This window comes from Microcaecilia unicolor, chromosome 5, assembly GCF_901765095.1.
Source record: "Microcaecilia unicolor chromosome 5, aMicUni1.1, whole genome shotgun sequence".
Classification (NCBI taxonomy): domain Eukaryota; kingdom Metazoa; phylum Chordata; class Amphibia; order Gymnophiona; family Siphonopidae; genus Microcaecilia; species Microcaecilia unicolor.
The window spans coordinates 216,774,193-216,798,750 of NC_044035.1; the positions used below are offsets into that span (position 1 = coordinate 216,774,193).

Here is a 24,558-nt window from a genome sequence, read left to right on the forward strand (position 1 = left end):
AAGGCAAATGCAATCTTTACTGATCTGCTCTTTACAGAGATGCCAACCTTCCTCTGTCACCAGTAAATTACATTTTTAAGAGAATTTTTCTTCACAGTTGCACTATAATTCAATGCTTTTTGAAATTCAACATTTTCTTACCGTCTTGCCCTCAGAAAAGATGCCCAGCACAATTCTTGGCAACGAGTTAAACCAGTACCTTATCATCACCATGGGGACGCTCAAAACTAATTCAGTTGTTGTTTAATGCAAATATTTAAAAAAAAAATCAAAACTCAATTGAAATGCTACAGAAATACAATCACTGCTAATGCAGAAAGAGGAGTATGTTCTTCAGTCAAGTGCCCTCAGTCTAGAAGGGCTGGGCTCAGCTATACAGCTTGTGGTATAACACTGGTAAGAATGCAAAAAAAACAGAAGAAACCAGGCTTCACTGTTTTGTTTCTGATAACACTGGTAAGAACATAATGCATCCTCAGGGGTTTGAAAAAAGCTGAGAGCAGAATAATTGTAGGACTAAGGCAAGATGAAATCTGCATCTTTTACTTGCACAACGGAGGAAGGATGGCTTACCCAACAGGTAATCAATAGAAATAAAACAATAAAACATGGAAAAGAAAATATACCTTTTTTATTGGACATAACTTAATACATTTCTTGATTAGCTTTCGAAGGTTGCCCTTCTTCCTCAGATCGGAAATAAGCAAATGTTGGTAGATGACAGTATATGAGTGAAACATCAAAGCATTTCAGTGACAGTCTAACAGGATAGGGGGTGGATAGGTGAGAGTCAGGGAGACAGGAGAGCAATACAATTTACAAAGCAATACAATTTTATGCTTTGTAATGGGCTAGAAAACCCAGATCTTTGTTAAGTCCTGTCTGGTGGGTGTCAAAATATTTAATCATTTTGACTTCAAAGGTCTTACGTTCCTGTATTGTTTGTTCCCTTTCAGGATCCTTACCATGAAATCACTGGTATAGTGTTCTGGTTTTGTAAAGTGCTGTCCCACAGGCATGATGACATCTTTGTTTGTACTGGCATTTTTCATATGATGTCTATGTAAATTAAATCTCTTCTTTCGCATCTGACTTGTTTCTCCAATGTAGCAGCCTTCATCACACTTTTTACCCAGCAGGCAAGCAGCCATGAGAGTCTGATCCAATAAAGAAAGCCCCTAAGTCGGTGGGAGCTGGGAACATGTGCTCTGAAATGACAATTAAGTGGAAAAAAACCAAACTTATTGGGAATTCCTAGCTTTCATTCAGTTAGTTTACTAGGTTTTCGATCATCTATTTTTCTTCTAATAGAACCTTAATTTACAGAATGCTTTGCCTGTTGAATTATGCAAACTGGAATCTTATTTTTTTTAGAAAATAGCTGAAGTCTTTTTATTTCAAGCTAGATTTCCATTTGTAGCATCAGTATTAATATGATTAGTTCTCAAGATGTTGTTTTGTTAGATGTAGCCTGTTTATTTCATTGTTGTTTGTGTACAGGCATTTTATTATGTATATGCTATTGTATTCCACTGAGAACTATGGACCATACAGAATATAAATGTTTATGAATAAAACAAATAGGGCACACATTTAAAGGGGAGGGCAGGAGAGGAGTAGAATACTTTCATATTCGGCCATTGATTTCTGATAATTACCATTTTGATAGTAGTTAACTCCCCCCCCCCCCCCCCCAGCTTACTTGCCCACGTACACCCAGATCTCCCCGGGAGATAGGAGATCCTTTCGCACGCTGTATAAGTAATCAACAACCACTATGAAATTTCAGGCCAAACTTCTCAACCATCAGCGTCTTCTTACTCCAGTAATTATCTCAGAACTGACAAACCTGACTCGTATGCAATTATAGATTCTCAAAACAGCTCAGAAAGATGCCTTCCTGCTTTGGCTTACAGCTGGATAACCTCCTACAGACTCCAGCTCTACACTAAGCACAACAACCATCGCACCACACCAGTTTCCAATTCGCTGCTATAATGCCTCAAATCACCAAATCTCTGCTAATTTCCAGCCCCATCTTATTCAGCTAGTCCCTTACCGATGCCTCTTTTTCCCCACAGCTCCCATACCACCACACCCTCAAGTACTCACACTCTCTCCAGCACCACATCACTCACCATACCTTCAACTGTATAATAGTGCTCCCATTTCATTTACGAGCTTCCATGTCTCTCACAGCTACTCCCATTAGGTTACTCAAGCCAAGCAGTCCATACTCAATCTTCTCCAGCAAATCACACACGCCCATAGCCAGCTCTACTACTACCACTTAACATTTCTATAGCGCTACTGTTGCTCATACACATCACCTCAAACAGTCGTTCCCAACTATCTATATTTCTTTCAAGCAACAGCTATACTTACCTCAATTGGTCCCAAACAATATTATTCTTCTCAACCACCAACCCGGACGGCAAATAGGCAACACTACAGGATTCGGGTGTATTCCTCCTGAAATTCAGAACCTGAATTCGCAGTTTTCCAGACTACAGACAGTGCTTTACCTCCGATGAAAGCGCAAACGGTTCTGCAATCGTGTTCCAACTCCGGCCACTAAATTTACAAACTACTCCCTGGCATCCATGTGATAATTATTTACCATATTAACTCCTCCTCCTCCCCCCCCCCACCCCCACAAATAGTGCCTCACGCGATTACTGGTTAGCATTCTGCTAGTCTGCGCAGTCGCTGTGTTTGACCCGGAAATGGTGTTGCATGATGCATGCAAGAGGAGGTAAACCTCCCCTCGGTATGAAGAGCCCACGTGTGTGAGAGGGTTGTTTGCTCTGTTCGTAACTTGTGCAAGTTTCTTTCACTGGGTTCTGTTTACGGTACAGCAATGAAGTTCGCTTACAAGGTGAGTGATGGATGATACTGGTTTTTGCTGGTATCATTCTGTTCGAGGGAAATACTGTAATTCTTCTGTTAAAGCAGCGGTAGTAAGTTAATTGCTCACGTTATCGTTTTTATTTTGATGCCGTGTGTTCTGTTTGCGATCAGCTCCTGTTTTTTTTGTTTGTTTGTTTGTTTTAATACATGTTTTAATGTGTTTTTTAAAATACAATTGGAGCATCCTCTTTTGAACACCCGAGCCTCTTCCGGACGTGTTTATCCGCTGGCGCCGCGGCTGCTAACTAGATCTAGATTCGCAGGACAGGGTTGATCCAGTCCTAGGATTATCCCTGTGCATGCTGGGACTTGTAGTCTTGCTTTTCTTAGGGGGTGCAATGGGGAAACTAGAACTACAAGTCCAGGACTGGATCAACCCTATCCTGCGAATCATTCTGGATCCATTTGGCAGCCTTATTTTATGCTAACCCCATGTGATGTTTCTTTGCTTTGCCTTGCCTTTTGTAGGGATACATATTTTGTGATATGTTATTAAACGTGTATATGCTACTTAGCATGCTTAAAACACAGGTTTATTGGACGGTGTAAAAGCCAGATCTGCGGGATCCCCGGGATCTTCCGGATCTGTTAAGTACTACCTTAAGACTGGAGTCCTCTTTGTTTTGACGGCCACCGCTGCATACAGTATGCAGCGATAGACAGCCATAACCCAGCGCTGCTGTTCTCTATTCCCCTCTTTCTGTGGTGAATCTGGAAGGAAGTTAAACCAAGGAGTTTTAATAGACTGGAGTGGAAGTGAGCCTGTCTAGTCCACTGTAAGTAAGGATTCCATTTGGTTAATTTTTGTTTCCACTCCCCCGAGCAGCCGTCATTGCCGTTCACTCAAAACACAGCACGCAAACCTATGAGTTGCTGCATCAACGTTGTCGTTCTTTATTGTTGGTCCATCTGTAACAAGTGTAAAGCTGTTTTTGTTTGATAGGCAGTGCCTTACAAGGTGGAGGAGAAAATACATAATTGAATATAACTAAAACAACTTCAAAAATTATTGTAGCTAGTAGAAACAGCAATTATAAATTCTGTAGTTTGTACTCATTTTTCTTCATCTCCTTCCCTCATTCTTGGAGATTTTAACATTCATGCTAATAATCCCTCTGACTCTTGTGCTTCTCAGTTTCTTGCTTTAACATCTTCATTCAATCTTTAACTGTGCTCCACTACCCTTCATCTTTTCTTCATTCATCTTATCTTCTGCATTGTTGGGCAGACTGGATGGAGTGTACAGGTCTTTATCTGCCGTCATTTACTATGTTACTATGTTCTCAGACTGCTCAGTTTCCAGTTTCTGTACCTCATCTCTTCCCCTCTCTGACCATCATCTGATAACTTTCACACTTAAACACTCTCCCACCCCAGTCCCATCCCGTCCAATCTCAACCAATACATTTACAAATCTTCAGACTATTGCCCCTTTTACTCTGTCCTCCAGTGTTTCAAATCTCTTCTTAACCACTATGTTACCCAAGTCTTATCAATGAGGCTGTCTCTTCCTATAATACTACTCTCTCCTCTGCTCTGGATACTGTCACTCCTATTCTCTGTTCTGTAAGGCGTACAAACCCCCAGCCTTGGCTGACCTCTAGAATCCTCTACCTATGTTCCTGTGCCCACTCTGCTGAACGCCTTTGGCTGAAATCCTATGCCCAATCTGACTTCATACATTTCAAATTCTTGCTGACCTTCTTCCAGTCTGCTCTTTCACTTGTCAAACAGGACTGCTAGACTGCACTATTTATGATTCCACTGTTTAACCTTGAAAAAGAGTGAGATAGAACATTGGCTACCTTGTGGGCAGATTGGATAAACCATACAGGTCTTTTTATCTGCTGTTGTTTACTGTTACTGTGTTATGGGAGTCAGGTAACCGTTGTTTGTCTTTGCTAAGGCTAGAGTACAATTTGTATCTGCACCTTATTTCTTATACCTGTGTAAGTGGCATATATTTAATTCTTGTCTTTCTATAATAGTTACTAATGGCTACGATTAATACCCTTAGACTTCCTCAGTTTTCACACTGCCATAACGTTTGACTGCAGAGTTATGGCTAGCAGTGCACTACCTAGGAAATTGAACCATATGGACTACCGCAGAGGAAGGTAATGTTGGTGCTGCTTACACAGTGGGCCTGCAGTAGAGCAGTGGGGAGGTGCATTAATGATGCATTAGTTATAAGGACAGTGGTGTACCAAAATGAGTGATACCATCTTCCATAGAAGAGTGAGCTGTGATGGTTGCTGGCAGTATGCTGCAGTTGCATGGCAGTAGGCAGATGGTGCATCAGTTTCCACAGCTAATTTAATTTAATACAGAGACCAATAAGCTTCTGTTTTTAGCAAAAATGTACAGAGCTGGGTACACAGAATTCCCCCACCCCAGTCTAACTAAATCTTTCAAACACCCCTAAAGATAATGCAGTCATTAACAATTGAAATACTCCTGAAACAGTCAAGTCAAGTAATCCTGTTTAAAGTTTCAAATCATCTGGGAACTTATTCTAAATCCCAGAACTGCTCTCAAACAACGACACATAATCTGCACCATCCTGATCTCTTTTGCTGGTGGCAAAGTTAAATGTGTAAAAACTCTATCCCAAGGTTTCTTATAGGTCATCATCTGTGCTACAGGATTCTGTATTCAAATTTCAGATACTTACCCTGACCATAAGATCTTTTGCACTGGTATTCCGTCGTATCTCTCGTCTCATATTATTCCCTGTACCCATGCTCCTGTGCTCTGCTCCCTAGATGATCGCTGACTTTGCCTTCCTTCTCTATCCTCTGCACATCTTGCTGCTACACAAGAGTCCGCTTGGTTTTATCCCTCTGGAACTCACTACCAAAACCTCTCTGTCTTGAACTGTCTTTCTCCAGATTTAAGGCTGGTTTAAAAACACATCTGTTACGCTTGCATTTAGGTCTTGACCATACCTTCCACTTCTTCACAGTTACCTGCCTTTGGCTAAAGCAGTGTGTACATTTTTTTTCCTCCTCCTCTCTCAGCTTTGCTGTTCACTTTCCTTTTTGAATTTTGTAGTTCCTTTCCTTTTTCTGTAATTTGATATTGTGCACCACTTTGATATTTTTTCAAAATGTGATATATTAAAACTAATAAAACATAAACTATATTAACTGCAACCTTTTTAAAGAATATTTTGGTAGCCTTAGGTAGATAGCATTGCAGTAGTTCAACTTACTGAACATGTTGCTTAAACCACTATTGAAGATGTTGAAGGTGCAAATAAGACCTTAATTGACTGTCTTCAATTTTATGCCCACCATATGTGTCACTTGATATATTTGTGAATCCAGTATAAGGGTTGAAGAGAGCAGAAAACCCAATGCCTTCACTTCTGAATGCACCAAAATATCCTGACCCTAAGAAGCAGTCCGTAACAATTTGAAGCATTCAAATAAAAATAAACAATAATAGGCATACAATCCCCTAGACCTCATACACTGAATTGTGGCAAACTTTGGGTTTTGGTTCTAATTATCCTACTATATAAATGAGCTGTGACCGATGTGCCGCGCATGCGTCACTTCACAGGTCTCTCCTGAGCCACCCAGCGATTCTCCTCTGCCCCCCCCTCCAGCCACCCAGCGATTCTCCTCGCTCCCCTGATTACCTCCGTCGAAGCGGCCGCGTCATTGAAAGCCCTGCCTTCTGATGTCATTTCTTCTTTCCTCGAGGGCGGGACTCTGAGGGAACGAACTCGAAGGGAAGGCTAGAGACGGGCAGGGCTTTCAATAACGCGGCCGCTTCGATGGAGGTAATCGGGAGCGAGGAGAATCACTGGGGGGGGGGGTGGCAGGGGAGAGGAGAATCACACACACACTTTCTCTCTCACAGACACACTCGCACCCAGTCTCACTCTCTCTCTGTCACACACATACACACGCGCACATTCGCTCTCTCACACACTCTCTCAAACATACATACTCCAAGGAAAACCTTGCTAGCGCCTGTTTCATTTGTGTCAGAAACAGGCCTTTTTTACTAGTGTTATACATATTGGATATTAGCTAAATATGGTAGTGCATCAGTGGCCTGATAAATGATCGTATTTGTGCCCTGTATAAATAATTCTCACCTCCAACGTTCAGTGAAGCACTGAATCTACTCTTCCTAGGCTAGGCTGTCAGCTCCACTCACCCTCCTAGGCTGTCAGCACCACTCACCCTCAGTCATAGACCCGCCCTCAGCCACGCCCCTTCCGGACATAATTCACAACTCCAACGTTCTAATGAAGCCAAATTTCTAATCTCCAACTTCCGTCATGGTGTAGATCGGAATTCCACCATGATTGTGTGCCCCGCCCTCGCGTCAAAAGTCATGACGTCGAGGACGGAGTCACGGAGGACCAAAAAAGTATTTTAAAAAACCGCCAACTGCGCAAAAACAGAAGAGCAGTGCCGGTAAGCCCTCCCCCCCCCCCCCCCCCGGACCTCTGTCACTCGGCCCTCCCGAGGTACCACTTCACCACGTCTCCCTCATCCGACTTCGGACCCCCGCCCTCTCCTCTATGACTTCGGACCTCCCCCTCCTCCCCCACACACTCCCTCTCGAATCGGCGAACAATTTGTTCCTGCCCTCCCGTCACGATACACCTCTGGACGTACAGGACACCACCCTCTCCTCCCCCCGCCCCCAAAGGGTCGTCGCGTCGTCCTTCCAAAACACTTGCAGGCACCATCCCTCCATCGTTACTGTTACGGCGAATGGCAGCAGCAGTCCAAAGCGTCCAGACTCTGCACTTCTCTCTCTCACACAGCTCAGGTAAAAAACACGCACTGATCCGAATCCAAACCCCCTGCAAAACCCTCTCACTTCAAAAACACTTCCTCCAACTTTGCCAGCACAACACACACAAAAAAAAAAAACCTTTGCAAGCAAGGGACATTCACCGAACCACCGCACCACACACACACACAAAAAAAATACATTACAAAAAAAAACCCCATTCCAGGAAAAACCCACTCTCCACACCCCTAAGAAAAAAACACATCAACCCTCCAAGCCCCCTTCGTACAGCCTATCAATTCAAATTATACAATAAACCTCTTTTAACACAATCATTGCAGAAATCAAATACCTTGCTAGCGCCCGTTTCATTGCTCACTGAAACGGGCCTTTTTTACTAGTTTTACATAAATTCATCTTGGTAGGAGAGGCTACACTGAAGGAGTTTGCAAAATTATTTACAAATTTTTTCAAAAGATATAGCCAAAAGAAGCTTAAAGCCTTTCTTTTCAATACCAACTGAAGTACAAAAAAAATGTATTTTTGCTGCTTTTACAAGACATCAATATTAAACTTTGGAATGGCATGAGAAGGCTCAGCAATTGTCTGTCAGACTCATGTGTGACTCGTGCCATGTCCATGCTGAGGATAGTTTAGGTCTCCTGAGCAATGGAAAGAAATGTGACAGACTGGTGGTTCTTTTTTCCTAGTCATACATAAGAATAGCCATACTGGGTCAGACGAGAGGTCTATCTAGTTCAGTATCCTCCAGATAATCCAATAATAGCATCATTCCATTCTACCAGTCCCAGGGCAAGCTGTGACTTCCCCCATCTCCATCTCAATAACAGACTAGCTTGAGACTGCTTATGTTGCTTCTTATTTTCTTAATTCAGATCCTTTTTCCATTCTTTGAAGGTTACTCTTTTGGCTTTAATAGTCTTGTTCACGTCACCTTTTAACCACACTGGCTGTCGTGTGCTTTTCTTTTCACCTTTGTTAATACTTGGAATACATCTGGCCTGGGCTTCCACAGTGGTAGTTTTAAACAACATCAATGCCTGATTTAAAGTCCTAAGCTTTGCAGCCGACCTTTTCAGCTGCTTTTTAATCATTTTCCTCATTTTTTCATAGCAAAAGACTGGATGGTCTGGTAGACTGCTGTCTGCATCTTAGTATTATTGAGTTGTTTAAAACTACTTAAGGTACTAGAGATATGGTTTATATTTAAATTTATTTATTGATTTTAAACATCCTAACAAGATGTCACTTGCTATTGAAATACAGCCATAGTTCAAAATAAATTGTAGTTTTAAATAATAAACATAGGAAATAAAATACTATTATTTTCATCCTTTCACATAAAATAATTGCTTTCTTAGACCTCATCATAAATGGAGGTGGTTGGAATTAGAGAAGATTAAACAAAATGGCAACTAAAAACAAAATAACATGGTGGTGTAATATTCCCACAGATATTATTATTCTATTTTAACTGTTTCGAATCAAGAAATGATTTTAAATGTTCCGGTGCATAAAAGGTATACTTAACCTGACCCAATTTGACTATACATTTACATGGAAACGCTAGAAAGAAGGTCCCTCCTATATCAGATGTTTGTGATTTCAGTGCCAGGAAGGCCTTCCTTCTATGTTGGGTTGATTTTGTGACATCGGGGAAAAATGTGAACCTTAACTACACCAAAGCACATTTTTAAAGTACAGTTTCATTATATTATTTAAATCTTGTTCAAAAATTAGTGAGACAATCAGCGTGGTTGTTGGTGAATTTTCATCCAATGTTTGTTCTAGGATCGCCAAAATGATGTTTAAATCCAATTTACCTTCTCGAGGTTCTTGTCTTTCCCCCGCCTCACCTTTGGGATTAGGAATATAATATAATTTATTTATAGGCGGAATTGCATCCTGTGGAAATTTTAGTACTTTGATTAAATATCTTTTAAACATGTCGTAAGAATTAATCCCAGGGAGGTTAGGGAAATTTAACAAGCACAAATTTAACCTTCTGTTGAAGTTTCGATCGGTTCAATTTTTTTCCGAATGTCAGCATTATCTTTAATTACCGTTGTTTTAAAGTCTTGGAAAGAGTCTACATTTTTTTGTATTTTTTGCATTTTTTTCAGCGATTTCTTCGTTAATTAAGTCCACTTTAACATTTAATTCTTGAAATTTGGTATTAAAGGCTCTAACCTCTCCCGAAGTCTGTTGAAGCGTAGCATCCATTTCATTCAGTTTTTTCCAAATCATTTGAAGATTAATCCCCGGTTCTTTCTCAGAGGCAGCTGCTTCGGCTCCTGGCGTCTTTTGCGGTGCTACCTGACCCTCACTGGAAGCAGCAGTCTAAATACTTCCGGTAGACTGGTGCTGTCCATCCAGGCACGCCGTCGACGCCGGGCACGGGGAATTCAACATTGATGGAGGTGAGAGAGACACTTCCTCTCCCGGCAGGATCGCCGCTTCCCCAGATAGTCCCGCAATGGGATCCGCATCTCGTCCCGCGTGGGAAATAGGCGTGAAAAAGCGCTCGAGCCCCGAATGATAGGACGAGGGCGTCGAGGTAGGTGGGGGAACTACTCGCATTGTCCCCTTTCATTTGGTATGGGGCATTTTAAAAGAAGGAAATTGCTAATTCCAGACAGGACCTCAGAGCAATCTCTTAACGCAACCTGCTACACCGCCATCTTAATTTCGCCTCCTAGAGATATGGTTTATTGTGGGATTTATTCAGTGTTTGCTTCTGAAAAAGTAATTAAATGTAATTAAAACTCTGCCATAAAAACTGCCCTCTTGTTATCCTAATTAGAATAATTGACTATAAGTTACAACTATAAAAGACAAGATGTGCCTGGGGTGGGCAGGTGGGTATTGATAAGATATAATATAGCCAGAGACCCCCACTGGAATGGTGGAGGGCAGAGCCATAGAGCTCAGGCTACTAGGGACATAGGCCAAGTCAGAAATCTGATGCTTGATGTAACTAGAAGCTTGCTGGGAAAGCATGGCTTAGTTTTTAGGCCTAGACTAAGACCAGAATGGCCTGAACTGGAAAAGTTAGATCAAGGAATATGAAAACAAAATGGAAGATTTAAAATATGAACACAAAATGGAAACTTTAATATCAGTTACAAAATGGAATTTTCTCTAATCTAAGTTAGAAAAACAAGTTGAGAAACAAGTGCATGCCAGGTGTAAGGAAATGATTGAGAAAAAGGAGGTGTCAACTTTCCAATTAAGCAAGATTGTGGTCAGCTAGTTTGGGATAAACAAGTTTAACACTGTAGCTTATGGGCCCCTTTACTTAGAATGGAGATAGGAGAATATATAAGGCAGGAAAATTTAGGGCGTGTCAGAAGACCTTTTGACTTGCTACACGAAGTGCTGTCCGACTGTCCACCCATCTGCTTGTGTTCCTGATCCCGTTGTATTATTGTGGTAAGCTATAATAAAGGTAATTATCCTTATAACTTTTCCTCTCACTCCTTTCTATGAAATATCTAGAGATAAAATGGTTAAAATGAATACACATATGTCCATGGACATTAGAAGCGAGTCAGATAAGCGCAAACATATCTTAGACAGCCTTCAAGGGGACCTCTCTGGTAGATGGCTGGTTTGCCAACCTATTAGAGGGGGTCTTCATGGGTCTATCCATCCCTAGATTAAAAAAAACTGTATGAAGACTGAGCTAGGCTCTGCTGAGCCTTCTGGAGGGTATCTGTTAACACTGTAGGCTGTAGCAGAAAGTTCAAGTTTTAAAATTATGGGGAAAAGGATTTTATCCTATAGAGACTAGTTAATAAAGTTTTAAAGTTTTTTTAAGTTCAAACTGACTTTAACAATAAACCTACAATTCCTCTTTTAAACCCCATTCAATTTATAAAGACAGTTTATTGTTTATGTAATATTGTGCTCCACTTAGAATTTGTATGATAGTGCAGAATATAAGTATAGAAGTGCAGAATATAAGTATAGAAGTAGAATAATATTTTCAAATGATTGGGAGAAGTTTAAAGCCCTGTAGGGATGCTAGTCAAATAAGACTCTCAAAGGGATATTCAGTCAGTGTTTATACTGTGTTTCTATGGCACTGCAGAGGCAGTCCGTTTGGGACCTTCTTGACATTTGCACTCTAATAACAAAAGCAGTAGATCAAGATCTCAGTTGGTATCTGTCATTTTTAAATTTTGTGTTTGTTTTTAATGCCTTCCAGTTCTCTAATTTACTGGGGACAGTCTATTGCCGTGGAAACTTGAATTTCACCCCTGACGGAAACTCGGTCATTAGTCCTGTGGGTAACCGGATCACTTTGTTTGATCTAAAGAAGTAAGTAGACATTTTATTTTTTTCTAATGTTTATTAGTTAATTTTCAATATGACAGCCAAAAATAATAAGAATAATGGAAATGTGCACAAATAAGAAGAAAACAAGAAAGGAAATAACAAGAGAGACACACTGGAGAAGATCCAGGATAAAAAAAAAAAAATCCTTGTCGTTCATACCAGGCCTGTCGAGACAAGTGGGTTATGTCTAACCACCAGCGGAAGGAGAAAGGGAAAAGTAATTCCAAGTGAATCGCACTTTAAGGGAATAGTGGATCCACAGAATGTTCAGTGTGTTTTCTGTCTCAGCAGATGGTGGACGGACAGTGCAACCCCTCCTTTGTGCTTTTCAGCCAGCTCCTGGTGCAATTGCTAACAGGATGTCAGTTAAGGAGGGGGTTTTTATTGGAGGAATAATGTTCCCTACGTTTAATGTTTACTTAGCTGGAGCTCAGTGACACTCTATGGGGTCAAGTCCTCCCCCCCCCCCCCCCCCCCCCCCACTCCTTTTCTGCTCTGCAGCTTAATAATGAGTTTCAGAGTCTAGAGCAGTGATGGTGAACCTATGGCATGCGTGCCAGAGTGGGCACGCGCGCCGTCGCTGGTCCGTCCGCCCTCCCTCCCACCGAGCACCAGGCCGCCCGCCTGCCCTCCAAGCACCAGGGTCCCCCCTCCTTCGAAATTTAAAAGGCATACTTGGTCGGGGTTGCAGCGGCAGCGAAAAGTGTGTTGTTTGCTCGGCGCATCTTCGGCCTTCCCATCTGTCTCTCAAGCTCTGGTCCCGCCCTCATTTCCTGTTTCTGCAAGGGCGAGACTAGAGCTTGAGAGACAGAAGGGAAGGCCGAAGGCGCGCCGAGCAAACACACTTTTCGCTGCCGACGCCACCTTAACCCCGACCAGGTATGCCTTTTAAATTTTGGAGGGGGGGGCCCTGGTGCACGGAGGGAGGAAGGGCGGCTTGGTGGGAGGAGGCCTGGTGCTGGGTGGGAGGGAGGCAGGCATGCCTGATGGTGGGAGGGAGGGAGGGGTGCTTGGTGGGAGGGAGGCCTGCCTGGTGCTGGGAGGGCAGGGGGGAGAGGAGGGTGGCTGGACATGGGTGACTGGAGGGCAGAGGAGGGTGGCTGGAGGGGAGAGGAGGGCTGCTGGACATGGATGGAGGGCAAGAAATGAAGAAGAAGGGACGAAAGTAAAGAGATAAATGGAAAGGAAGCCCTGGAAATGGAGTTCAGAGAGCAGTAGAATCGGAGACTAGGACCAATATGGATAGAAAAACAAAATCACCAGACAACAAAGGTAGAAAAAATCATTTTATTTTCCTTTTAGTGTTTGGAATATGTCCAATTTGAGAATTTACATCTGCTGTCTTATTTTGCACTGGGTATACTGGAGCTGTAACAGCTTACAGAAATGATTTATAATGAAAAAAAATCATGTTATTTTTTTCTCCTATCCTATATAATAAAAAGCACCTCCAACATTCTGAAGCCAGCAGCCTTGCAGTGAAGCCTGAAGCCTGAGGTGTTCGTAGGCATCATAATAGCTCCGCTCACATTCTCAGCTGATTCCAAAGCAAGGGGAGGAGTAGGGATACACGCGGAGTGTGTTTCCCTACTCCTCCCCCTGCCTGGGAAACAGCTGAGAATGTGGGCGGAGCTATTATGATGCCTACGAACACCTCAGGCTTCAGGCTTCACTGCAAGGCTGCTGGCTTCAGAATGTTGGAGGTGCTTTTTATTATATAGGATAGGAGAAAAAAATAACATGATTTTTTTTCATTATAAATCATTTCTGTAAGCTGGCAGGGAGTGGCGCAACAACCCCCGCCCCCCCCGCTCGGCGCATCAACAAAGCCGTCGCGTACCTCTGCTGAGCTGACTGATCCGAAGTTCTGTTCTCGGCTGCGGGGCGTGGCTTCATGATTGAGCATCAGTGGAAGTTTCTGTGCGTGCGTCTGATGTCAGACGCACGCACATAGACTTCAACAGATGCTCAATCATGAAGCCATGCCCCGCCGCCGAGAAAGAACAGAACTTGATCGTCAGCTCAGCAGAGGTACGCGACAGCTTCAGACAGCAATGATCAGCTTTTTGAAAGCAACCCTTGCATCTTTACTCGATAAATTTGAAGTGTAAGAGATGGTATCTTATTTCCATTTTTGGTTTTATTTGTATTTGTTAATTTGTAACATAGTGATTTGAAATATGTTGGTTTTAAAATTTACATCTGCTATCTTTATATTTTGCATAGTACAGGTGGACATATATCGCTGTTTCTTTGGTGTTCACACTATGCAGACTCTGGCTTCTTGGGAGGGTTCAGTTTCATTTTTGTCTACATTTTGCTATATTTAATTTGTGGTGACATTCTATATAGGGTGAGGGTCTATAAGTGTTTTGCATGTGTGAAAGGGACATGGTTTTCTGTTAGCATTGCCTATCTACGCAGGATTGATCTCTACTAATCTGACTTCAGTTTTCCAATAGGTGTACTGGTGTTTTAGTACCCACAACACTGTTTATGGTGTTGACTTTTCCTAGGTGGGGCCTTGTTTTGTAGCTTGTGGAAATTAGTTCTATTAAGATATGGTAGAATTGCTTTATAGGTCTTGAGTGACATTTGTAGTGTTTTCTATTACTTCACAATATGCCTGGTATTTGGATTCTGGATTTGGATGAAATCACACCTTTCTCAGTAGTAGCTCAAGGTAGGGTACATTCAGATACAGTAGATATTTTCCTGTCCCTGGAGGGTTTACAATCCTAAGTTTTGTACTTGAGGCAGTGGAGGGTTAAGTGACGTGTCCAAAATCATACAGCACGCATAATACATTCAGTAACGGAGATGCTGGTAGTAAGTGGAGTCCTTCCCTGCACTGCTCCCTACTGTCCCCCTTCCCTTTTTCTTTTAAAGAATAATGCATGTCCAATGTGTGGGGGGGGGGGGGGAGGAGGACTGTAGAAACATTCCCTCTAAGCTCTAAACATTCAATAGTTGAGTAAAATATGGAGGAGCTATAAGCATATAGCTAAACTATAGAGGAACAAGTAGGAAAAGCATGAAGAGTATGGCTCATAGAATTCTTTCCAACCTCCCTGTTAGAGTGTATGTGTGCATGCGCATGTGTGTATGTGTAAGAAATGCTCAAATAGTAATGTAATGGAAAATTTTTGCTCATGTCAACTCAGTCCTTACAGGAAACATTGCTATATGCCAGGGCTGGTATGGGGGGGGGGGGGGGGCAGCCTCCACAGCTCCAGGGGGCCCCCTGTAGTCTGGCATCTCTTCCCTTTCTCCCCACCTTGGTCTGACATCCCCTCCCCCTCCTGATCTACATTATAACTAATTTTTCTTTACAGAGGTTGCTGACATGGCACCAATTCTGATACACTGTCTATGTGGACCTCTTGAGTTTTTCCCTCTTCCGCCCAGGCTGAAACAGGAAGTTGTGTCCGAGGGAGCGCTCCAAGGCTGGTGCAGGCCATGCAGGGTGTTGTCGAGGTTGGCTAGAGGCACAGAGGAACTTGGGGGGAAGGTTGGGGGGGGGGGTAGTGCTGAGACACACAAAGGAACTTGAGGGGAGGTTAGGTGGAGCAGTGCTGGAAAACGGTGTGAAAATGAGAGAGGGACAGTGCCACCAGGCTGACACCAAACTTCCAAAGGCAAGTTGGACCTTGGGGAGAAGGAGGACATGGGTGTGTAAAGAAATTTAGTTAAAAAATTATTTTTCCTTGTCATCAAGCAGATGAAGCCATTACGTATGGGTTGTCCATCAACCAGCAGGGGGAGATAGAGAGCACTCAACTTTTCACAGTGCCTCATGGCCACCCAGCTCCACTGCCTCTTCAGTATTCTCTATCTCCCCAAGCAGGGTGGCTGCAGCTTCTTCGAGCTCCATCAAAAATCTGCCTGGGGGTGGCTCCTGTCTTGCCAGTTGTTAGCCGGGGTGTTAGAGGCTATAGCAGCTTCACTTTGAAGGCACATAGGTTAGCCCTTTCCCTGCCTTACCCATGCCCCCGTGGATGTGGACATATTAGCTTGTATTTCCCTGTCCTTTCCCACTCAGTGGATACAGGCACATTGGTTCGCCTTTCCCTGCCTTTCCCACTCATCTGAGCCTCCGGAGTTCTTATTACCTCTGCTTTCCTCACAGCGTTAAAAAAAAAAAAAAAAAAAAAAAAGTTTTTCCTTTGATTCTTCTATGGGACCGGAGCTGTGATACTCAGTCCGGTGAGGTAAGAGTGTTTCCTAACTCCTCCGGGGTGGGCCCGCGATCGGGGCGTTTTTGACGCGAAACTGCCATTTTGAAGTTTCCCGCCGTTTTCGGCGATGGCTGCAGAGAATGTAAAGCGCTGTTCCCGGTGTGGCAAGTGCAAATCAGTAGCGGGGCTCTGTAAATCGTGCTGTACAGGTGTAAGAGCCGGCCCAAGCATGGCGAGCGATGATTCTTCCCGCTCAGAGCTGACAGCGGACGCCATTTTGAATTCTCCGCATGGCGCAGCCTCTGTAGAGACGGAGAGCCCTGAGCCCGGGGGGGGGGGGGGGGGGGGGACCTCAAATTGAGGCTATTCAGGGAGCGGCTAGCCCCGGACGGGATCTGGGTGCCCAGGGCGAGTTTTTCTCCCCTGATTTTGTGTTATTGCATAAAGCATACATGCTGAAAAGAGCTCTCCCTCAAGGGTCGTCTGAGGCCCCTTCTGTCTTTCCCCCCCCCCCCCCCGGTGGTCTCTGGCCTGGGACTGCCCGCTATTTTACCTGATAATTGGCATAAAGAAAAGCGTAGAAGGGCTAATTCCCCTTCAGATTGTGGTGCACCTCCTCCCCCCGTGGTCGGGCTGTGAGGATTCGGAGAGTTCTGGCAGGCCTTCGTGGTCTGAGGAGCCAGTGTCAGGTGCAGAATTACCACAGGATCTGGATGATCCCTCCGCGGTGAGGATTTTCCACAGTGATGAGCTGCCAGCGCTTATTTCAGATGCCCTACAGGTCCTTTCTATTGAAGAGCCTGACAGTGGCACGGCCTCCTCTGTGAATCCTAGGATGGCTAGTACCAAAAAGCCTGCTCGAGCCTTTCCTTTGCATGACTCCATCCAAGAGCTTATTTCCGCTCAGTGGGCTGACCCCAAGGGACCTTTGAAAGTTTCCAGGGCTATGGGGCAATTAAACCCTCTGCGTGAGGAGCATTTGGCTCGCTTTGCAATGCCTAAATTAGATGCCCTAGTCACTGCGGTGACAAAGAGAATTTCCCTCCCTGTGGAAGGAGGAGTTGCCCTGAAGGATATACAAGACCGTAGGCTTGAAGCAGCACTTAAACGGTCCTTTGAAATTGCAGGTCTTGCTGTTCGGGCGTCTGCATGCAGTTGTTATGCTGCTAGAGCCTGCCTGGCTTGGTTGCAACAGGCAGTGGAACAGCCTGGAGATGGAGCGGAACCCTTTTCGGATGTGGCTCCGCGGCTGGAGTCGGCCTTGTCCTTTTTGGCTGATGCCCTTTATGATAATGTCAGAGCTTCGGCTAAACAAATGGCAGTAGCAGTGGCGGCTTGCCGTCTTATTTGGCTACGACATTGGGCAGCGGACATGGCCTCTAAGCAAAGGTTGGTGAAGTTGCCCTTTCAAGGCCTTCTCCTATTTGGTGAGGAGTTGGAAAAAAAAATTATTAAAGGCCTGGGAGATCCTAAACCCCAGCGCTTGCCCGAAGATAGGCCGAGGCCTTCCTCCAAGGGCCAGGTGGTCCACTCCTCTTATAGACTTCGCTTCCGTGAAGCTAGAAGGTACCGCCCGGGGCGTTCTGCTTGGTTCACTTCTCGTGCCCGTTTTTCAGCAGAGGAACTCCTTTCGCTCGGACAAGCATTCCGCAGCCACCGGCTCTAGGCCTGGAGTTCAGGGGCGACCCTCTCAATGATGGTGCGCCGGCCCCCTCCTCGCTTCCTGTCATCGGAGGACGTCTTTCCCTCTTTGCCGAGGAGTGGGCCAATATTTCCTCAGATCAGTGGGTTCTGGACATGATCAGAGATGGCTACAGAATAGACTTCAACGCCCCAGTAAGAGACATGTTTGTGGAGTCCCGATGTGGTTCTGCCGCCAAACGGGCGGCGGTAGAGGAGACTTTGCAAGGTCTGATTCAGTTAGGGGCCGTGTGTCCGGTACCTCCCGCCGAACACGGCTATGGCCAATACTCCATCTACTTTCTGGTGCTGCGAAAAGGTGGGTCTTTTCGCCCTATTCTGGACTTAAAAGAATTAAACAAGTCCCTGAGAGTGCGGCATTTCTACATGGAAACCCTGCGCTCCATCATTGCTGCGGTACAGCCAGGAGAGTTTCTCACGTCTCTAGACCTGAAAGAAGCTTACTTGCACATATCAATTTGGCCCCCGCACCAGAAGTTTCTGAGGTTTGCGGTGTTGGGAAAACATTTCCAGTTCCGGGCCTTGCCTTTTGGCCTCGCCACAGCTCCCCGAACCTTTTCGAAGGTAATGGTGGTAGTAGCTGCTTTGCTCAGGTGAGAAGGTATCAGGGTTCACCCGTACCTAGACGACTGGCTCATCAGAGCAGACTCTGTAACAGAGAGCTATCAAGCTACAGCCAGAGTGGTCTCAGCACTTCAATCTCTAGGCTGAGTGGAGGAGTGGCCTAGTAGTTTGGGTGGTGGACTTTGGTCCTGGGGAACTGAGGAGCTGAGTTCGATTCCCACTTCAGGCACAGGCAGCTCCTTGTGACTCTGGGCAAGTCACTTAACCCTCCATTGCCCCAGGTACAAATAAGTACCAGTATACAACATGTAAGCCGCATTGAGCCTGCCATGAGTGGGAAAGCGCGGGGTACAAATGTAAAAAAATAAATAAATATGGCCAAAAGTCGCCTGACCCCCTCGCAATCTCTAGAATATTTGGGGGCCAAGTTCGACACAGACTCGGGCTATGTATACCTACCCGAGCTAAGGCGGTGCAAGCTTCAGAATCGGGTCCGTCTGCTCCTGAGGATGCCCCGCCCGCGAGCTTGGGACATTGTCCAGCTGCTAGGATCGATGACAGCCACATTGGAAGTGGTGCCCTGGGTGAGAGTGCACCTGAGACCTCTACAGTACTCCCTACTTCAAAGATGGTCTCCAGTTTCTCAGGATTATCAATGCAGACTTTCTTGGCACCCTGCGGCCCCACTCAGCATGGAGTGGTGGCTCTCAGACAGCATGCTGCGGCGAGGAATGCCGCTGGCGCTCCCCGATTGGTGTCTAGTAGCGACAGATGCCAGCCTGAAGGGCTGGGGCTCACATTGCAAGGGGAAGCATGCCCAGGGTCTTTGGACACCCGAGGAGTCGGAGTGGTCCATCAACCGCCTGGAGTTGAAAGCGGTGTTTCAGGCGCTTCTGGCCTTTCAAGTGACCCTGGAAGGATTGGCTGTCAGAGTGATGTCGGACAATACGACAGCAGTGGCCTACATAAATCGACAATGGGGCTAGTTTTGAAGGCCCTGCAGGCTTTTCCTTCGGCGAGCATCGGAGAAAGATTTGACACTAAAGGCCGTTTTTCTTGTGGCCAGCTCCAGGCGCTGTCCTGTAGAGACCCATTTCTGCAATTCTCAGAGTCCGGGGTCACTGTTTGGACCGTGCCTTTCTTTATGCCTAAGGTGGTTTCAGCGTTTCACCTAAACCAGCCTATTTTCTTGCCCTCCTTTGATAAGGAGGAGTTTCCAGAATCTTTTGGGTGGTTGCACCTGTTAGAGGTGCGCAGGACTCTGCTGCAGTATCTGCGAGTTACTATCTCTTTCAGGATCTATGATCATCTGTTTGTTTTGCTATCAGGTCCTCGCAGAGGGTCTCCAGCGTGTAAAGCCACTATTGTCCGCTGGCTCAAAGAAACTATCTTTTCAGCTTATCTACTTGCCGGCCGGTCTCCGCCTGTAGCCTGTAAGGGGCATTCTACCAGAGCGATTTCTTCCTCTTTGACTGAAACTGGAGCACTCTCTCGTCAAGAGTTATGCAATGCAGCAACATGGGCTTCTAAGCTCTCTTTTGCCCGACATTACAGGCTGGATGTGGCTGCTAGGAGGGATGCGTGTTTTGGAGCACAAGTGCTAGCGCGTGGTGTGACCTGTTCCCACCCTATATAGCGATTGCTTTGTTACATCCCATACGTAATGGCTTCATCTTTCCTTTAGTCATAGCAGATGAAGCCATGAGCCCTAACTGTATGATTGTCTGTATGCTGTGAATCTGTTTCAGGTTCTGTTCTTGTTTCCTGAAGTTCCTTCCTTGGGAGAAAGTTGGAAAACAGTCTTCAGGATTCATGTTCACTTATAGGAGGTTGCGTGTATTCCCTCCAGGAGGTTGCGTGTATCCCCTCCAATTATACAATAAGGAGGACGAGTTTATTCCCTCCAGGAGGATGTGTTCATTCCCTGTTTAGGGGCCCGTCGTTTGCTGTGAGGAAAGTTCATGTTATTCCCATTGCGGTTTGCCATACTGCTTTGGAAGCTTCAAATACTGAAGAGGCAGTGGAGCTGGTTGGCCATGAGGCATTGTAAAAAGTTGAGTGCTCTCTATCTCCCCCTGCTGGTTGATGGACACAACCCATACGTAATGGCTTCATCTGCTATGACTAAAGGAAAGAAAATTACCAAGGTAAGAACCTAATTTTCCCATTAATTCACTGGGAAATTTGGGATGCTGTGGCTTGTCTTCCCGCCAGCGTTTATTTTACAAAAGTATGCTCCCCTTTACGTCAAAACCTGGCTTTGTCTGTGGTTTTGTCTTCATATTGGCTCCTCAGATGCAGGGCCTGCAAATTCTACTCAGATAGTATTTGAGTCAGGATATGGATCTAATTTTTCATCATGATACAAATGTTGAACATTGATTGTAATGTAATGATAATTACAAAAGAATGTAACATCTTCTAACTGATGATTGTAAGCCACATGTGGTTCAAATTTTACATCAGTACTGGGCGGCTGAAAAGGAGTCTGTGACCTGATGTCCTTTTTGCTGCTTGTCATCAGCGTTGCATATCTGGGTGCAAGCATCAGAGGTGCCAAGGGAGAGGTGTGCTGCTTGTGTTCAAGTTTTGGGAGTGTTGTGGGTAGGGGAGGGTGGAAGATTAGAAGGCCTGCTGCCGGGTCTAAATTGTTTTGTTTGTCAAGCCCTGGATAAAAGTATATGGATACAGCCTCTATGCATATGTTAACCGGTCTACCAACCCCATTTCTGGGAGTGCTACCACTCGGTCAGGGTAAATGTTTACATATACACTTTATAAAGTACAGTACATGCATATGAGTATAAAATAAGCCAGGAAATATGTGCTTATTATGTAGCTGGTATAAATGTGTATGTCTGCTTAAGAAATTATTTTAATTTGTTCATATACTTGTTGTATATATTAGATGGGCTGTAATAAAATTATAGGAAAGTTAATAGGAATGTTGAGAGACTTTTTTTTCCTTATCTGTACATTTGTTTCCCTTTGCAGTAACAAGTCAGAGACGCTACCTTTTGCAACATGTCACAATATTGTGTGTGTGGGGTTGTCTCCAGATGGAAACCTGGCAGTGCTTGTGGATGAAGGTACAGTTGAATGTGTTCTATACTTAAATTGAACAAGACCAAGGATGGGATGTAGCTCAGTGGGATTTCCACACGTTTTGAGGAGCTAGCTAAACTAAAGGTAGACAGAGCGATAGAAGCGGATGGCATACATCTGAGGGTACTGAAGGAACTTGGAGAAGTTCTGACGACTCCACTGAGCTTTTCAATGCTTCTCTAGAGTCTGGAGTCATCCTAAAGGCAGATGTGGTCCCTCTCCACAAAATGGCAACCACAGGCCGGTTAGTTTGGCCTCTGATAAGTAAACTAATGGAAACACTTCTAAAATGGAGAATAGTGAGATATCTGTCCAGTAGCTTATAGGACCTGAGGTAGCATGGTTTCACTAGAAGCAGCTCTTGTCAGACAAATTTTATCTTTCACTGGGTGACCAGAGAGTTGGATCGAGGGAGAGCATTAGATGTGATGTACTTACATTTCAGTGAAACTTTTGACACATTTCCATGAGACAGTTTATAAATAAACTAAGTGCCCTAGCTATGAGCCCCTAAAGTGACAGACTGAGTAGGAACTAATTAAGTGGAAGGCAACATAGGGTAGTGGTAAATGGAGCTCACTCTGAAGAAAGAGATGTTACTACAGTGGTTTGCTGCAAGATTTGGTTTTTGAGCGGGTTCTTTTTAACATTTTTGTAAGCAGTATTGCTGAAGGGCTGTCTGGTAAGTTTGCCTCTTTGTGGATGATATCAAAATCTGCAATAGTGTAGATACCCCTGATGGTATGGATAGCATGAGGAGGAAACTAGAGAAGCTTGAAGAGTGGTTCAGAATTTGGCAACTAAGATTTAATGCTAAGAAATGCAGGGTCATGCGTTAGGGCAACAAAAAGCCGAGGGAGGGGTACAGTTAAAGGGGTGAAGGCTTTTGTGCACTAAGGGATCCTTTTACTAAAGCACGCTAGCATTTTTAGTGTGTGATAAGAATTAACACGAGCTAAACGCTAAAGACACACATGGGAATATATGGGTGTCTGTAGCATTTATAAAAGACCCCCTAAGAAGGAGCGGGACTTGGGTGTGCAGTGATGTTAAGGTTGCAATGATCTTAAGGTTGCCAAACAGGTAGAAAAGTATCGGGGAAAGCTAGAAGGTTGCTTGGATGTTTAGAAAGAGGAATGGCCAGCAGGAAACAGGAGTTGATAATGCCTCTGTGTAAGTCCCTAGTGAGACCTCATTTAGAGTACTGTGTACAATTCTGGAGATCGCACCTTCGAAAAGATATAAACAGGATGGAGTCGGTTCACAGGGTGGCTACTAAAATGGTCAGTGGTCTTCATCATAAAGAGTATGGGAACAGACTTAAAGATGTCAATATGCCCTCAAGTGGAGATGAAGACTTGTTCCAAGCTTTCTTGGAATCAGATACAGTTCATAGAATCTCTAAGAGAGAGGAAAGGATAGTAGATGGCATGGATGGCCAGACTGGATAACCCGTATGGTCTTTATGTGCCTTCCTTTTTTAATGTTTCTAAATAACTACTTCACCATCTCCAAAAACTGACGTGGTCCCATGTTTTTGTTAAGGGACTTCAGGAAGAAATAAAAAGGTGTCCACTAACAGTCATCACTGCTTTGGTAACTGTATTAAAAAAACAAAACAAAACCCAAAACATACATTTCAAAAATAATTCTAATAAATTTTACTGAAAATTGAAAAAATTGTTCATAACATGCTGCATGCTGTAGTGATTTGGTTCCCTTCTATTTTAAAAGATTTCATGTTTTTTTTTCTGCACAGTGCTATTGTTGCCACCTTTATGTTGCGTTAACCAAAACAGTAATGACTAGTAATTGATACATCTTCAGTTCTCCCTGAAGAAGTCCCTTCATGAAACATGTGACCCATGTTGGCCTTCTTTTCTTGGTTTAGGCCTTATTTGGATATAGGCTTCAAGCCCTACTCTATTTGGGAACTGCATTACTACATCCTACAGGTTCTAACTGGTCTGATATGGACGCTAAGGATAACTTTCTCTCCTTTAGTCCTAGCAGATCAGTCCAGAAACCCTCTCTTGTTGAATATTATTATTTATTTTATTATTTATTAGGATTTATTTACTGCCTTTTTGAAGGAATTCACTCAAGGCTGTGTACAGTAGGAATAAATCAAACATAAGAAATAGCAGTAAAAGTGTTCAAATAACAATACAAAGTATGGCATAGTATACTACTTACAGTTCAACATAATACATAATAAACATTTAATAGACAACATAGGGTATAAGTGAAGATGGAATATATAGATAGAAAATAAGGGAACTAATTTTAAAGAAAGTTGCACATGAGGTGAGAGAGGTGATTAAATATTCTCTCAGCTAGGGTAGGAGTGGATAAATATGTTCAGCCCTTTCACTATCCTTGTATGTGTGAGACAAACAAGTTAGTTACTTCATCCACTAAAGGCCTGATTGAATTACTATTTAACATTTCTAAAGCGCTACTAGGGTTACGCAGCGCTGTACAATTAACATAGGACAGTCCCTGCTCAACGAGCTTACAATCTAAAGGACAAATGGACAGTCAGTCAGTAGGGGCAGTCTAGATTTCCTGAAAGGTATAAAGGTTAGGTGCCGAAAGCGACATTGAAGAGGTGGGCTTTGAGCAGGGATTTAAAGATGGGTAGGGAGGGGGCTTGGCGTACAGGCTCAGGAAGTTTGTTCCAAGCATAGGGTGAGGCGAGGCAGAACGGGTGGAGCCTGGAGTTGGCGGTGGTGGAGAAGGGTACTGAGAGGAGGGATTTGTCCTGTGAGCAGAGGTTTCAGGCGGGAACGTACGGGGAGATGAGGGTAGAGAGGTAGTGAGGGGCTGCAGACTGAGTGCATTTGTAGGTAAGAAGGAGAAGCTTGAACTGTATGCGGTATCTGATCGGAAGCCAGTGAAGTGACCTGAGGAGAGGGGTGATATGAGTATATCGGTTCAGTCGGAATATAAGACGTGCAGCAGAGTTCTGAACGGA

At 44.2% G+C, this 24,558-nt stretch overlaps 1 protein-coding gene across 1 annotated transcript in view; it reads left to right on the forward strand.

Annotated features, from left to right (window-relative positions):
* The first annotated feature begins 2,699 nt into the window (after positions 1-2,699).
* Positions 2,700-24,558, forward strand: part of PWP2 (PWP2 small subunit processome component) — a 308,991-nt gene continuing 287,132 nt past the window's right edge. Inside the window, exons 1-3 of the mRNA XM_030203767.1 lie at positions 2,700-2,878; positions 11,903-12,015; positions 21,471-21,565. Of these exons, the coding sequence (XP_030059627.1) occupies positions 2,861-2,878; positions 11,903-12,015; positions 21,471-21,565 (226 nt within the window). The 5' untranslated portion in view covers positions 2,700-2,860. The remainder of the gene's footprint in view (positions 2,879-11,902; positions 12,016-21,470; positions 21,566-24,558) is intronic.